Source organism: Oncorhynchus clarkii, chromosome 21, assembly GCF_045791955.1.
Source record: "Oncorhynchus clarkii lewisi isolate Uvic-CL-2024 chromosome 21, UVic_Ocla_1.0, whole genome shotgun sequence".
NCBI lineage: Eukaryota > Metazoa > Chordata > Actinopteri > Salmoniformes > Salmonidae > Oncorhynchus > Oncorhynchus clarkii.
The window spans coordinates 18,038,518-18,054,903 of record NC_092167.1 but is presented as its reverse complement, the minus strand read 5'-3'; the positions used below and the strand labels follow the sequence as shown (position 1 = coordinate 18,054,903).

The 16,386-nt window shown below is 45.6% G+C and overlaps 1 protein-coding gene across 1 annotated transcript in view; it reads right to left on the bottom strand.

The window, feature by feature from the left end:
- LOC139379347 (cGMP-inhibited 3',5'-cyclic phosphodiesterase 3A-like) overlaps positions 1-16,386 on the bottom strand; it is a 75,171-nt gene that overhangs the window by 2,626 nt on the left and 56,159 nt on the right. Inside the window, exons 3-13 of the mRNA XM_071122155.1 lie at positions 13,913-14,070; positions 12,278-12,405; positions 11,747-11,981; positions 9,677-9,750; positions 7,639-7,823; positions 7,265-7,405; positions 4,763-4,874; positions 4,348-4,455; positions 3,377-3,588; positions 2,930-3,133; positions 2,493-2,654 (exon numbers count right to left, since the gene is read on the bottom strand). Of these exons, the coding sequence (XP_070978256.1) occupies positions 2,493-2,654; positions 2,930-3,133; positions 3,377-3,588; positions 4,348-4,455; positions 4,763-4,874; positions 7,265-7,405; positions 7,639-7,823; positions 9,677-9,750; positions 11,747-11,981; positions 12,278-12,405; positions 13,913-14,070 (1,719 nt within the window). The remainder of the gene's footprint in view (positions 1-2,492; positions 2,655-2,929; positions 3,134-3,376; positions 3,589-4,347; positions 4,456-4,762; positions 4,875-7,264; positions 7,406-7,638; positions 7,824-9,676; positions 9,751-11,746; positions 11,982-12,277; positions 12,406-13,912; positions 14,071-16,386) is intronic.

The window sequence follows — 16,386 nt, the reverse complement described above, 5'->3', positions numbered from 1 at the left end:
GGATACATATATATGTGTCTGTTGACGTCAGGGGCTTATACACTCGAAGTGGACCGCAGCAGGCAAGGTCTCTTGTTGCCATAGTAACCCGCAGAGCTTTCGTCAGTCAGTGCAGTGGACTGAAATGAGTGTCTGAAGTGAAGATGGGGAGAGAGGGAAAAAGAGAAAGATGCGCTAGAGGGGCGTATTGAACCATTAAAACGTCTTCTAAAGACAGGTGTCAAGGAGAAGGTGAAGTTACAACTCAACCACTGATACAGGGTCAGATCTTTAAGATGTTTTCACTGTGTTAATGGTCAGCGTCAGGATTGTGGGTATGCTCCTACTGACCATAGTGTGTGTGTGTGTGTGTGTGTGTGTGTGTGTGTGTGTGTGTGTGTGTGTGTGTGTGTGTTATACCTGTGCATGCCTTGACGTATAGTGCAGTCAGTGCAGTTGAATGCTCTGTGATCTGATGTGTTGCTACTGCTGCATCTCCGTCTATGTGAATGAGGGCTGTCACTGATGACACAAGTAGGTCAGCAAAACTGCAGTACAACAACACTTCCTCTCTCTCTCTCTCTCCCTATCTTTTCCTCTCTCTCTCCTCCCCGTCTTTCCCCCTCTAACTTTCTCTTCCCTGTCTTTGTGTCTTTCACCTCCCTCCCCCTTTATCTCTCTCTTCCTCCCTCTCTCTCCAAGGACACAAGCAGATCTGACCTTTGAACGAGGGTTTGGGCTTTATCATTGAGTGAGCTCAGGCTTTGAAGAGACAGACAGACTGCGCAGTCAATCACAGTAACACTGATGAGACCGTACACCCTTTTGGTGCCCCGATCACTGTAGAATGACATATTGTGCATTTTGTTTGTCAACACATCAACAATGTAATTGTCTCTCCATCAATGCCAGGGTTCCCATTTTGAATAGATGATGCATTATGCAGTACATTGCCTACATACAAGGACGGTATGTGTTACATCAACGTTAATGATGAAGAACAAAAGTAGTTCAACATTTCAGTCAATGAATAAAAAACCTCTCATTGAGTTCCCCCAACCAGTCCACGTATTACATAGTCAACTAATCATCAAGCCACTCATTAGTTAAACGTGTTAGTTCCGAAATACGTCAAATAAGTGGACTGGTTTGGGGTACCCAAGGATAGATTTGGGAAACACTGGCATAGAATATTCCAGAACTGGTAGACCCAGTATGGCCACGACTCCAGATCAGAGAACTTTGATTTGAATGGGAGTATCCATTGGTTCTATCTATTCTGATGGGAATTGTATTAACGCCCATTGTTTACGTTGCCCATGCATCGTCAATGGGCCACGTGGTGCATTCTGGGCAATTCTGGGACAAGAAGAGCGCTAGTTCAAAAACTCAACATAAGCATGAATTACGTGAACGATAAGTACAACATTACAAATCTTTCCGAGATGTGAGATAATTTACTTTGTCCCTGCAATATCGTATAGCTTTGAAATCGTGACAATTCGTACTTTTGAGGAAAATAGGCAGGTTTGTCGACTCATACCCTGACCAAGAAGGGATTGCATGACGATTAGCTTAGCAACCACGCGACACAGCATGACACGTGAACGCGATTGGTCGACAGTCTGCCGGGTGGGGCGTTATATGCTCCTCCATTCATTGCCCAATACGATTCCTATCTCCTCCTTTCTCTAATATATCAGCCTACACATTGATTGCTTTCTGACATCTTAAGAGTCGCTCTTCCTGATCAGCGGTGTGGTTGCTAGGTACTCGTCCATCTCTGACCAATGAGCAGCATTGCTACTGGAGAGTGGGCTGTTTCCAGGCACCTGTACCTCTTCACACTGAGCAGTACTGTGATGGACTCATGAAGTGGCCTGCCTTCTATTTTATTCCCAAGAGGAACCCATTTCAATGTCATTTGATGGAGAAATATAATTGCCCCTCTACACCCTCTCAAGTCTGTCATAGCTATTTATGCAGAAGGTAGTGTAATGACCATTTTATGATCAGGCAGTTTCATGGGGGGAAACTGCCTGATCAAGAAAGACAGCAACAACAAGGCAACTGTATACATGTCGTCCCCCACAAATTATGCAGCGCCCCCTTGGACCAATCATTGTAATTATGCAAATGTCGGATCTGCATGGCAAGATGCATCATTCACCCAATTTCCCCTCTGGGGATCAATGACATTTATTTAATTCAATTCAGGTCACCCTAGCGGTGGCTACTGCTCGCTAGCATGAGGACGAAAAGTGCAGTTTTCTGGGAAAAATAGCAGTATTTCAGGCTTCTCGATGGAGCAGTGTTGTGAGAGGTCAACTTTGGAGTACAGTGGCATATCCCATTCCTGCATTTGAGGTATGTTTTCTGATGCACATCTCATGCCGGCTCCACGGTGTCTTACTGTAACCATGATTGCATTCTGACCCCAGTGCAGCTCAGTGTAAACAAGCGTAACGGTAGGGTCGGTATCTTCTGGCAAAACCTAGACCTAATAGATGTACCTGTTCATAGAACTCATTGACGATGCCCTCGGTCCACTGTAGATGCAGGTCCTTGTGTTTCAGTGGGCCGTTGATGTCCGCCAGTTTGATGCACATCTGACACACCAGCAACCGGTCGTTCTCATTGGACCAGTCGATGCCCGAGCAGCCATCATCACCCACCTGGAGAGAAGCAAGGGTTAAATTAATCTCAAATGTCTTTCCTCGTGTCCTCACATCCTCTATCCCTACCTCCTTTCAACCTATCAGAGAGAAGCCAGGAGAGCGTAAGAGCAAACAAACCTCAGATCTTCTCCTACAGGCTCGTTACTGACATACTGTAAGTTGTCCATCGCCAGAGAAAATGACACAGCGCCTCAGTCCATTCAGCTGTAGATGCGCTGTACATCAAAGAGAAATGTATAGATTAGAAGCTCATGACCATCGGTTGTGTTTACCTTGGCGTTGAACTCTGCCAGGAAGTCAAAGTGTTTCTTGAGGTCGGTGGCGAGGATGGCCTCGATGACCAGGAAGCGGAAGCGTTTGAACTCCACATGCTCCAGGTTGCCCAGGAAGTTGTACTCTGGCCGCGACATGAACAGGTTCCAGGCCGACGCAGCGTGGTGGTTCTCTAACACCGAGCGGTCATTATATAGCACGGCCTACAGGGGGAGACAGAGAGCAACGCGTCACTCATTAGTTATCATTGGTGCATCTCAGTGGTCCCTTTTGTCTTCCTCCATTTATCTCTTCAATGATCTGAGAAGAACACAAGATAAGAAAGTATTATTGGTGGACATCTACCGGGGACTTTGCTTTCACCTTTCCAGTTCCTTTAGTTAGATCCATCCATCCATCCATCCTCTCCCTCTTCTTCCTCCCTCCTTCCCTCTCTCCCTTCCTACCTGAGGAGCGCTAGTCGCCACGAGGAAGGCGTTGGTCCGTCCAGGGTGGTCGTAGTCGTGCATGGCTGCAGCCACATACAGAGCCATGAGCTCCAGGGATGGGATGAGGCCAGACAGACATCCATAACCCTCCTCCATCACCGCAGACATCTTAGAGACCAGGAACCCTGTATGGCCTATATGGCTGGGGGTGAGGAGCCCACTGTCAGAGTCTGGACACACACACACACACACACACACACACACACACACAGGGATAGAAGGGTCAGAGAGATAAATGAGGTGAGGGGTGACGGTCATTGTCGTAACAAATCAGAAACCTTAGCACAAAACACTTGGGTCAATGGGTGTTGTGTGTGCGCGTTAGCGTGCTAATGTGTGGGCAAATGTGTATATGGGATAACATGAGCATCAGCAAACAACAAGATGACAGACAGCCAGCCACCCTGCCCCTCAGCCATCAAAGTAGGCCATCTGCCAGCCCAGTCAGACAGATTTTGTGAAGAACAAACAGATCAAGATCAGCGTGTTGACATTGGTGTCTGTTGTGTTCCTCTGGTAGAGATAGGCTTCTATGGAAACAGCTCTACATAGAGAGCGAGAGGTAAAAGAACTGTCGATGACTATGAACTAACGGTCATCTGATCTCACTGGAAACATTGTTCTGGGAACTTCCACAGCCTCCGGTCTGCAAACTGTAAGGCTGATTGATGTAATTATGCCATTTCACATAAGCTACTGATGTGGTTGGTGTGTATGAATTAATATACAGCAGCTAATTGAGCCCCAGAAGGATGCCATCAGCAACAAGCATACAACAGTAGGCTTATAGACATAGGATATTAGCCTCCGTCAGAACACAAAGGAACGGAGAGTGGAGGAAAGCAGTGTGCGCGCACGCGTGTGTGTGGTTGTGTGTGTCCGTGCATGTGTGTGTGCTTGTATTTGCATATGCGCGTGTGTGTCCTCACCAGAGTCAGAGCTGTGGTCTGTGAGGAGGTTGGGCAAGCCTGGCACGGCCTGGGTGGTGAGGTACCACACGGCATGGAGCACGTCAGTGGCATGGATCCTGTTGTGGTCTGCATGGGGAGGGAGAGGAGATGCCAACTGTAGTACTAACTTAGTCCACTGGATGATAATGATGCTTCACAAACCATACAGAGACAGGTGGAGGTAGAGGGAACAGAACTAGTGCTGTGATTGCATTGAGAAAGCCAACCACTCCCTCTTGTGGATAGAATAGGCAGTGCTACCACCACCGCTGCACAGAGTTTGGATTACGGTAGCTTCAATCAAATGTTTTTGATATTCTCGAGTACTTGATGTAACTGTGTGTGTATTTTCAAAGCATATTCACATCGAGGATTGATGGTAACGTTTGCTCACATGGGATATCCCTGTATCCGTTCTCCAGAGCATGGAAATAGTTCATGAACTCCTTGACAGGAATCTTGAACGTCTCAAACAGTCCCGTGTCCTCAAACAGGCGGTAGGAAACCTGGAACACACATAGAGCAGCCTTATCCCATCCACCTAGTTGGCCTCTTCACACCTGAAGCTGTGATCCTGCTCATGGGTCTTTCCCCGAAATGAGTCCCCTTTGTGTCCCTTTGATATTTTAAGTAGAAATCGTGCACCAACATTGAATTAAAAGCCCGTTATATTAAATGAAGTGCACTTTAATATAGACCAAGTGAAAAATTCAATACATCTGATTGGTTTATATGATTAACGACTTTCTGAATGAATTCTGCATTTTGACATGCCCCTCTGTGTATAACCGTGTGAGAACTTTGGGTCGACAAGGGAGGGGTGGGTGGAGAAAGTTATATAAGGCCATATAGGTCCACTAATACAGGACTGCGGCTATGCCTCTGTGCACCGACTTCTAGCAAGATTTTAACTCACTTAATCCCAAAATGTTCACCATCATTGTAAAACCGTGGTAACTTTGGCGCGTCGATAAAGTCATTTCTCAAGCGTATTATTTATTTCATGTGATTAAAGGTCAGCCCTGCTAAGTGAACCCGAATTCTCGTTTTAATGTGGTGAAACTATTCCTTTTAAAAATTTGTTTCAAAAGAAAAATATAACATTTAATAATCAAAACATAGCGTAAAAACAGTGAGCTGGTCCTACTCTTTCTGGCCATTTCTGGTGTTTTGTGGTAGGAAACTGAGTGGGTCGACCCGTAACACGTCAACCCTGTTACCCACAGATAGACAGACAGGCTAGACGTGTTTTAAAATAACTTTCCAGTGAAAAACTCCCTTTTAAGTGTATAATCTGTTCCCTCATAACCAATTCATGTTGTTGACTCATCCTATACTCGTATTTGTGGGCAAAGCATAAATTGGAGAAGAAAAACACATGGTCAACCCTGTTACGGTCAACCCTGTTACGGTCAACCCTGTTACTTTATTTGGCACTTAATTGGCACTGTTATTATCTATGCATAGTCACTTAAATAACTCTACCGACATGTACATATTATCTCAATTACCTTGACACCGGTGCCCCCGCACATTGGCTCTATCCGGTAGCCCCTGTATATAGCCACATTATTGTTATTTACCGCTGCTCTTTTATTATTTACCTCTTATCTCTTACTTTTCTTTTAGGTCTTTTATTAAAACTGCATTGTTGGTTAAGGGCTTGTAAGTACGCCTTTCACTGTAAGGTCCTGCTGTATTCGGCGCATGTGACAAATAACATTTTATTTGATATTATAGTCATTTTTTATGAACTTCTTGAGATGAGAACATGTTTTTTATTAAGTTGAACATGTGCTATTCATGACAGAATGTTAAAATTAGGTGAAATAGAAAGTTGTTTTTCACCAAGATACACTTCCGAAATGGAACTAATTTCGTGGAACGACCCTACTGCTGTCTTGGTGTACAGTACACTGCAATTCCAATTACTTCTAACTCCTGTTTCAACCAGTAGATGGCAGTGTAATCCCACCCATATGTCAAAGTGCTTTATTCACAGGCATCCCTCGATGGCCAAATCGGTGAGCGGATTCCTCTGTCTATCAAAGCCCCTAAATATTGGAATAGCTGTTCCTGTCAGGTAAGAGGGGCAGACACCATTGAGGCTTTTACATCACGTTTAAAACCCCACTTTTCTAGCTTGGCCTTTAATCAGTGACTGTTTAAACATCATATGTGTTTTATGCTCTTTTTATTCATACTTTTTACTGCTTCCTGTTTGCTTTAACTACTTTTCATTGCATTGTCGTAATGTATTTTCTTAATTGTGTTGCGATTTTAAATGCATTTTAAATACACTTTGGTTTAAAGTCTGAGCCATTCTCTCTTGATTCACGATAGACTGTTTTCACTACAGTATTCTGACTTGTTTACCTATCCTTACCTGGATGGGTCTGGGTTTTTCTCAATTGGCTCTACAGTAGCTAACCTTGCCTGGCTGAGGATGCAGCCTAATCTCCACCCTGTTGAAAACTATCCTCACCTAGCTAAGTCTCACCTGTTCTCACCTGAGTAAGGCTGTATCTATCCTTACCTGGCTGAGGATGCAGCCAGACTGTCAGTGTGTCTTCTCCGCCAGGTTGAAGATGTACTGTTCTCACCTGTACTCACTGGTTCTCACCTGGCTGAGGCCTGTTCTCACCTGGCCGAGGCCTGTTCTCACCTGGCCGAGGCCTGTTCTCACCTGGCCGAGGCCTGTTCTCACCTGGCCGAGGCCTGTTCTCACCTGGCCGAGGCCTGTTCTCACCTGGCCGAGGCCTGTTCTCACCTGGCCGAGGCCTGTTCTCACCTGGCCGAGGCCTGTTCTCACCTGTCTGAGGCCTGTTCTCACCTGGCTGAGGCCTGTTCTCACCTGGCTGAGGCCTGTTCTCACCTGTCTGAGGCCTGTTCTCACCTGGCTGAGGATGCATCCTGAGCGGCCATGTGTTTTCTCCACCAGGTTGAAGATGGGGAAGTTCCAGCTGTTGAGTTGAGTCATCAGAGGATCCAGCTCTGACATCACCAGAGGCTCTGAGTCCAGGATAGGCTGTGTGTCCTAAAGGTCAGGGGTCAGGATCAAGGGTAATTTCAAGTGGCTATGGGTAATAATATGTTACAAGTAGGGTAGTGCACTTTATAGGGAAATAGCATGTTATTTGGTATTTGCTCTTCGAATCAAATGCATAATTTCATAATGTGTTGATTTATTGATATTGCAGCCATGAAATGTTTAGCATATTTGTAGACCCATTTTCATTCCACTCAATACATTTCTATAGAGGAACCTACCTCTGGAGGTGGCATTAGGGGTTGCAGGACGATGCCCTCAGGCTGGTACGACCTGCATCCGTCCTGGGTGTCCGAGGGCTTCTTGGCCCCCTCCCCGTCCTCCTCGTTCTGTGCAAAGTCACTGCTGTCACTGTGGTTGGTCTCGTAGGTGCTCTCACAGTCTGACGACGCCACTGCCGGGTCATCTTATAGGACAGAACAGATCAGGGGTCAGGGGTTAAGTCAGGTGGTTGACACGCTCACAACATGGCAAACATTGTTCCTGTTCCCAAGAAAGCTAAGGTAACTGAGCTAAACGACTACCGCCCCGTAGCACTCACTTCCGTCATCATGAAGTGCTTTGAGAGACTAGTCAAGGACCATATCACCTCCACCCTACCTGACACCCTAGACCCACTCCAATTTGCTTACCGCCCAAATAGGTCCACAGACGATGCAATCTCAACCACACTGCACACTGCCCTAACCCATCTGGACAAGAGGAATACCTATGTGAGAATGCTGTTCATTGACTACAGCTCGGCATTCAACACCATAGTACCCTCCAAGCTCGTCATCAAGCTCGAGACCCTGGGTCTCGACCCCGCCCTGTGCAACTGGGTACTGGACTTCCTGACGGGCCGCCCCCAGGTGGTGAGGGTAGGCAACAACATCTCCTCCCCGCTGATCCTCAACACTGGGGCCCCACAAGGGTGCGTTCTGAGCCCTCTCCTGTACTCCCTGTTCACCCACGACTGCGTGGCCACGCACGCCTCCAACTCAATCATCAAGTTTGCGGACGACACAACAGTGGTAGGCTTGATTACCAACAACGACGAGACGGCCTACAGGGAGGAGGTGAGGGCACTCGGAGTATGGTGTCAGGAAAATAACCTCAAACTCAACGTCAACAAAACTAAGGAGATGATTGTGGACTTCAGGAAACAGCAGAGGGAACACCCCCCTATCCACATCGATGGAACAGTAGTGGAGAGGGTAGCAAGTTTTAAGTTCCTCGGCATACACATCACAGACAAACTGAATTGGTCCACTCACACAGACAGCATTGTGAAGAAGGCGCAGCAGCGCCTCTTCAACCTCAGGAGGCTGAAGAAATTTGGCTTGTCACCAAAAGCACTCACAAACTTCTACAGATGCACAATCGAGAGCATCCTGGCGGGCTGTATCACCGCCTGGTACGGCAACTGCTCCGCCCTCAACCGTAAGGCTCTCCAGAGGGTAGTGAGGTCTGCACAACGCATCACCGGGGGCAAACTACCTGCCCTCCAGGACACCTACACCACCCGATGTCACAGGAAGGCCATAAAGATCATCAAGGACATCAACCACCCGAGCCACTGCCTGTTCACCCCGCTATCATCCAGAAGGCGAGGTCAATACAGGTGCATCAAAGCTGGGACCGAGAGACTGAAAAACAGTTTCTATCTCAAGGCCATCAGACTGTTAAACAGCCACCACTAACATTGAGTGGCTGCTGCCAACACACTGACACTGACTCAACTCCAGCCACTTTAATAATGGGAATTGATGGGAAATGATGTAAATATATCACTAGCCACTTTAAACAATGCTACCTTATATAATGTTACTTACCCTACATTATTCATCTCATATGCATACGTATATACTGTACTCTATACCATCGACTGTATTCTTATGTAATACATGTATCACTAGCCACTTTAACTATGCCACTTTGTTTACATACTCATCTCATATGTATATACTGTACTCGATACCATCTACTGTATCTTGCCTATGCTGCTCTGTACCATCACTCATTCATATATCCTTATGTACATATTCTTTATCCCCTTACACTGTGTACAAGACAGTAGTTTTGGAATTGTTAGTTAGATTACTTGTTGGTTATTACTGCATTGTCGGAACTAGAAGCACAAGCATTTCGCTACACTCGCATTAACATCTGCTAACCATGTGTATGTGACAAATAAAATTTGATTTGATTTGAAATAGAAATGTAACACTAAGAGAAGTCATATATGGAGAAGTAGATAAGTGTCCTTTTACTACTTACCAGGGTGAGGTATTCTGTCCCCTTTGTCCATAGATCCCTCCCCATGGCTCAGCCTGCTGTACGGTCTACCACAGCTGAGAGAGGGACAAAGGACAGATAAACAAAGGATATTCAAAACATGTAAACAACTACGATATGAAAAAAGGCTCTACATTTATATCTAATGGGAGAGGAGAAAAGAGAACAAGAGGATAAGCGAAGAGTTAACCACATCAGTGGCGTTAGAGGAAACAAGGCCAGATAAAAGGCCAACGAGCCCAGGTCAGTGATCACTTCTCACATCATCAGACCAGCTGTTCTAGCTGAACCAGGATCAACGACATTCTTCCTCTCAACACAGCCAGAGCCAAGGGTGTATATTTGTATTTATTAAGGATCCCCATTTGCTGCTGCCAAGGCAGCAGTAGTCCAGGTGTGACAAAACTAGGGCCTGTAGAACCTGCCTTGTTGATAGTGTTGTTAAGAAGGCAGAGCAGCGCTTTATTATGGACAGACTTCTCCCCATCTTAGCTACTGTTGCATTAACATGTTTTGTCAATTACAGTTTACATTCCAGGGTTACTCCAAGCAGTTTAGTCACCTAAATTTGCTAAATTTCCACATTTTTCATTACAAGATTTAGTTGAAGTTTAGGGTTTAGTGAATGATTTAACCCAAATACAATGCTTTTAATTTTTGAAATATTAGGATTTATTTCTTGACACTATACTGAAACTGACTGCAGCTCTTTGGTAAGTGTTGCAGTAATTTTACTCCCTGTAGTAGCTGATGTGTATAGTGTTAAGTCATATGCATACATCGACTTTGCTCAAAGCCAGTGGCATGACATTAGTAAAGATTGAAAAAAGTAAGGGGCCCAGACAGCTGCCCTGGGGAATTCCTGATTCAACCTAGATTATGTTGGAGAGGCTTTCATTAAAGAACACCCTCTGTCTTCTGTTAGACATCGGTAACGTCAAAAGCCACTCTGAGGTCTAACAAAACAGCTCCCACAATCTTTTTATCATCAAGTTCTCTCAGCAGATCATATCCACTCGTGCAAACCATAACAAAACGTTTCACAATGGAAATGAGAGTTTCTATCGGACAAGTTCAGGTACAATAGGTCCCTGTTAGTTTCTGTTTGGTTCCTAGTGAATACACCGCAGTACTCCCTTCCCATGTCAACAACACAGCCCTGGCCTCCATTACTTACTTTATCGTTTCCTTAATGTCCACCATCTCAACACTTATAACCCTCCCACATCCAGCCATTCATTATTGTTTTTATGTATTTCTTCTGTGGTGGACTTTTCTTCCTTAGATCACTCATCTTAATAACTGAACATCTTGTCGTCGCCATAAAGACAACCTATACTCCTTATCCACGTCCTCTTGTCTTACATTGCAGCAGGACCTTCTCTGTGACTCTCTGGCGTGAGTCCATATGCCTCAGAGAAAGTCTCTATCTATTTCTCTCTCTTTTGACTGTCTCATCTCTCTCTCTGGTGTGAGTCCATGCGCCTCGCCCCCCCCCCCCTCTCTCTCTTTGACCCTCTCTCTCTTTACCCTCTTTCTTTGACTCTCTAACCCTCTCTTTCTTTGACTCTCTCTCTCTCTCTCTCTCTCTCTCTCTCTCTCTCTCTCTCTCTCTCTCTCTCTCTCTCTCTCTCTCTCTCTCTCTCTCTCTCTCTCTCTCTCTCTCTCTCTCTCTCTCTCTCTCTCTCTCTCTCTCTCTCTCTCTCTCTCTCTCTCTCTCTCTCTCTCTCTCTCTCTCTCTCTCTCTCTCTCTCTCTCTCTCTCTCTCTCTCTCTCATGCACACGGAACAGACACACACACAGGACGATGAAGCAGCATGATGCCGTTAAACAACGTCTCTTCTCCGACTCAGCGAGGCTGAGCTTAAAGCTACATGCACGACTTCCTCAGTCTCTGCTTCCGTGTCTTCTAGACAGCGCTGCCAATGATCAGTGCAGTAACGGGAATGCCACATTCAAGCTTTTCTCTGTGTGTATGTTCTGTACCTCTTTGTGACAGCAAAAAGGGCAGTATCTGTGTTGTGTATATCTGTAAGTATGTGTACGTGCTACCTGATGCAGAGAGATGGTGGCCCCCAGTGCGGTGTGGTGGAGCTAGGTGCACTGATGCTGTGTGTTAATGCTCTGTGTGGGGCCTGGGGGTCCACGGGCCTCTCTCCCTGGCTGTCCGCAGGGTCCGGTAGGTCCACAGAGCAGGACTTGGTGGTGGGGCTGGAGACAGGGGTCCCCTGGACCGGAGGGGAGTGGCAGGGAGAGGCCAAAGGAGATATATTGGAGGGGGGGTAACCTGGAGATAGAACAGGGTTATTAGGAGGGAAACATGTTCAACTAAATGTAACAAATCAGATCACGATTTAAACAAAGACAAAATAGAAATTGCACATACTGCCCACACACACTTGCACACATGCACCGACACAGGCACACACTGAATGGACAGAGAATGGGTTGACCCATTTCTTGCATCTCTTACATGGCCCCATAACATTAGAATCATTCTAAATGACCTGTCCTCTTCTGATGGACTAAACATATCACTCTCTGTTTGTCACGCAAAGTGTCTACACACACTCACTCACACACCTGGTCTGGTCATGCGTCTGTTGTAGAGGTGGTTGGAGGTGGCTGAAGCAGAGTAGGAGGCAGACATGGAGCGACTCTTCGAGATGGTGAGCATTACAGAGCTGTTCCACGACTCACTGTTCACCATGCTGGAAAACACACGGGATATCAAAACCTCAGTAAGTCACAATACTCTAACACACAGGATGCCACAACCACAGTCTGTCTGCACTGTCTGTTGAATGCTGTTATGGTGAACCGTGTTGCTTTTCGCAATTAAACAGAGCATCTATTCAACTTCCATTGTCCCTGAAGAGTGGCAGATCAGACACTACCATAACACCATCACCTCCACAACATGAACCCTCCACTCTTAGAAAAAAAAGGTGCTATCTAGAACCTAAAAGGGTTCTTCCACTGTCCCCATAGGAGAACCCTTTGAATAACCCTTTTGTGTTCCATGTAGAACCATTTCCACAGAGGGTTCTACCTGGAACCAAGAAGAGTTCTGCTATGGGGACAGCCGAAGAACCCTTTAGGAACCCTTTTTCCTGAGAGTGTACTGGGTGGTGACCCCAGCAGTATTTTAATCCTGCTCTGACATACAGGATAAAAATCTCCCTGGGACATTTATTCTAGAATGTTTTGTCTCCAGGAAGCCGCCAAAGAGCCAGACTGAAGTCTGCAGATACCGATCTGACTTCAGGATTAACTATTACACTCTGAGCTTCAACCAATATCTCAAAAAGAGGAACAATTTAGATGATAAATAATAGCAGCAAAAGGGATGTTGTTTTGGCCAGAACAGCACAAGATTGGTCCCCGGAGAGTACAGCCAGTTCTGAGCCTGACACAGAGTGGAAATGGAATGAATCACAAAACTGGTGTGCATTATCATCTGTATGTCTCAAACAATCCTATCATCTCAGGTTAGGTGGTTTATTCTGCATATTTCTTACCCATATCCAAACCTTTAGGATCCACAAAGTGCTATGAGGTAGGGGTTAGAGAGTATAAGGTAGGAAGTAGAGGACTAGGGTCAGTTTAGGATTGGGCAACAGACTGCTGGATGCTAAAAACGCAGTCTCTGTACAGATGAAGGCCAGCTGCCTTGGAGGAGCACTCCACAGGACTGGAGCCACAAACAGTCTCCTTCAAAGACAGGCATACACATAGAACATCCTACGTTCTTCAGTTCAAACTCCCACATGACCCATCCATCATTCACCACTTAAGAAAATATATCAGGGTTGCACGTGCATTATAGGTCTAATATTTCACTATGACGGGCCGTAAAGGAGGAGGGTTTACAGCTGGGGAGGGCCTTGTGCTGGCCTCAGGATGACCCCTACGGGAAGTTACTCGAGCAGCAGGAAGCAAGTCGGACGTCTGGATGTGGAGAGAAATAAAGACGAGCAGAGAGAGAGAGAGAGGGCGAGAGAGAGAGAGGGAGTCTATCGAGGAGGAGAGGGGCTGCTACCTGCATGGCGGTTGACTAAGAGTGAGATAGGGAGAAAAAGAGGGAAAGAGAGAGAGATGGCGAGAGGGAGAGAGAGAGATGGAGAGAGGGAGAGATGGCGAGAGGGAGAGAGAGAGATGGAGAGAGGGAGAGAGAGAGATGGAGAGAAAAGGGTAGTAGCGGATAGTGCATGATACCTGCATGGTGGACTGTCATGGAGGGGTTTGATGCTGGCAGAGCGGTCTCTGCGTACAGGTCCTGGTTCTATGGTGGGAAGACCTGTAGCTGAGGTGGTGGTGGTCCATGTAGAGGAGATCCTTCTCAGCAGGCCTGGAGGCAGGCTCCGTCGCAGACGCTACAACACACACAACGTTGTGGGTTCGGTCCAGCTCTCTGAACAGCTAATCAAATCAAATGATATTGGTCACATACACACATTTAGCAGATGTTATTGCGGGTGTAGCAAAATGCATCTACTTGTAAACATTTGATTCTCTACTCTGCACCGACAACATCCTGGACGGGAGACCAGAGGTCAACCACTACAGTACAGACATTATGAAAGGAGAAGAACATTTGAGGTAGGCAGATGATGGTTTTCCGGTTGATAAGGGAACGTGACAGATGGAAGACCTGGAGGAATGTCCTCAGAATAATTTGGTCGGAAAAGTGTTGCTTTTTAACCACAGTAAAATGTGGCAAAACAAATCTGTGCCAGGTCAAATCTTCCAATGACTGCATGAATCATTATGATCAGTTCAAATAACATAACACATGCTTGAGAGATTAGTTTGAATGAATTTTATTTTGTGATGATACAAAGCATACTGTATAGTATTAACTTAATCTTAATTAAACTAATTGTATCCATAACTTGGTAGATATGTTTTAAAGTAGTGGATAAAAGCACCATTGTTCATTGACTAAAGAGAGAGAGAACAGAACCAGAGAAAAGCCTTGCTGACAGGAACATTAATATTTCACTCTTTCCTGGGCTGGTGTGTGTGTGTGTGTGTGTGTGTGTGTGTCTCTCCCAGCATATTAATCCATCTGAAACACACACAGCCTGTGCACACCCTTATTTAGTCTCACCTCTGCACTAAGTGCCTGCATGCATTTTGAAGTGCTGGCCTTGTAAAACATTAAAAGCTTTCTGTGGGAATGTCTGTCAATGCTCACTACATGATAGGGTCTGTCCAGCATGGGGAGGTGAAGTGGGGATGTATGTGTGTGGATGAGGTTGAGGTTGAGAGGAGTGTGTGTGTGTGTGTGTGTGTGTGTGTGTGTGTGTGTGTGTGTGTGTGTATGTATGTATGTACACTCCACAAATTTCTTGTTAACCAACTATAGTTTTGGCAAGTCAGTTAGGACATCTACTTTGTGCACGACACGAGTCAATTTTCCAACAATTGTCTACAGAGATTATTTCACTTATAATTCACTGTATCACTATTCCAGTGGGTCAGAAGTTTACATACACTAAGTTGACTGTGCATTTAAACAGCTTGGAAAATTCCAGAAAATTATGTCATGGCTTTAGAAGCTTCTGATAGGCTAATTGACATCATTTGAGTCAATTTGTGATGTACCTGTGGAGGTATTTCAAGGTCTACCTTCAAACTCAGTGCCTCTTGGCTTGACATCATGGGAAAAACAAAATAAATCAGCCAAGACCTCAGAAAAACAATTGTAGACCTCCACAAGTCTGGTTCATCCTTGGGAGCAATTTCCAAATACCTGAAGGTACCATGTTCATCTGTACAAAGAATAGTACACAAGTATAAACACCATGGGACCACGCAGCTCAGGAAGGAGACGCGTTCTGTCTCCTAGAGATGAATGTACTTTGGTGCGAAAAGTGCAAATCAATCCCAGAACAACAGCAAATGACTTTGTGAAGATGCTGGAGGAAACAGGTACAAAAGTATCTATATCCACAGTAAAAACGAGTCCTATATCGACATATCTTGAAAGGCCGCTCAGCAAGGAAGAAGCCACTGCTCCAAAACCGCCATAAAAAGCCAGACTACGGTTTGCAACTAAACATGGGGACAAAGATCGTACTTTTTGGAGAAATGTCCTCTGGTCTGATGAAACAAAAATATAACTGTTTGGCCATAATGATCATTGTTATGTTTGGCAGGAAAAGGGGGAGGCTTACAAGCCGAAGAACACCATCCCAACCATGAAGTACGGGGGTGGCAGCATCATGTTGTGGGGGTGCTTTGCTGCAGGAGGGACTGGTGCACTTCACAAAATAGACGGCATCATGAGGTAGGAAATTATGTGGATATATTGAACCAACTTCTCAAGACATCAGTCAGGAAGTTAAAGCTTGGCCGCTAATGGGTCTTCCAAATGGACAATGACCCCAAGAATACTTCCAAAGTTGTCGCAAAATGGCTTAAGGACAACAAAGTCAAGGTATTGGAGTGGCCATCACAAAGCCCTGACCTCAATCCTATAGAAAATGTGTGGGCAGAACTGAAAAGGCGTGTGCGAGCAAGGAGGCCTACAAACGTGACTCATTTACACCAGCTCTGTCAGTTAGCGATGGGCCAAAATTCCCACAACTTATTGTGGGAAGCTTGTGGAAGGCTACCCGGAACATTTGACCCAAGTTAAACAATTTAAAGACAATGCTACCAAATATTAATTGAGTGTATGTAAA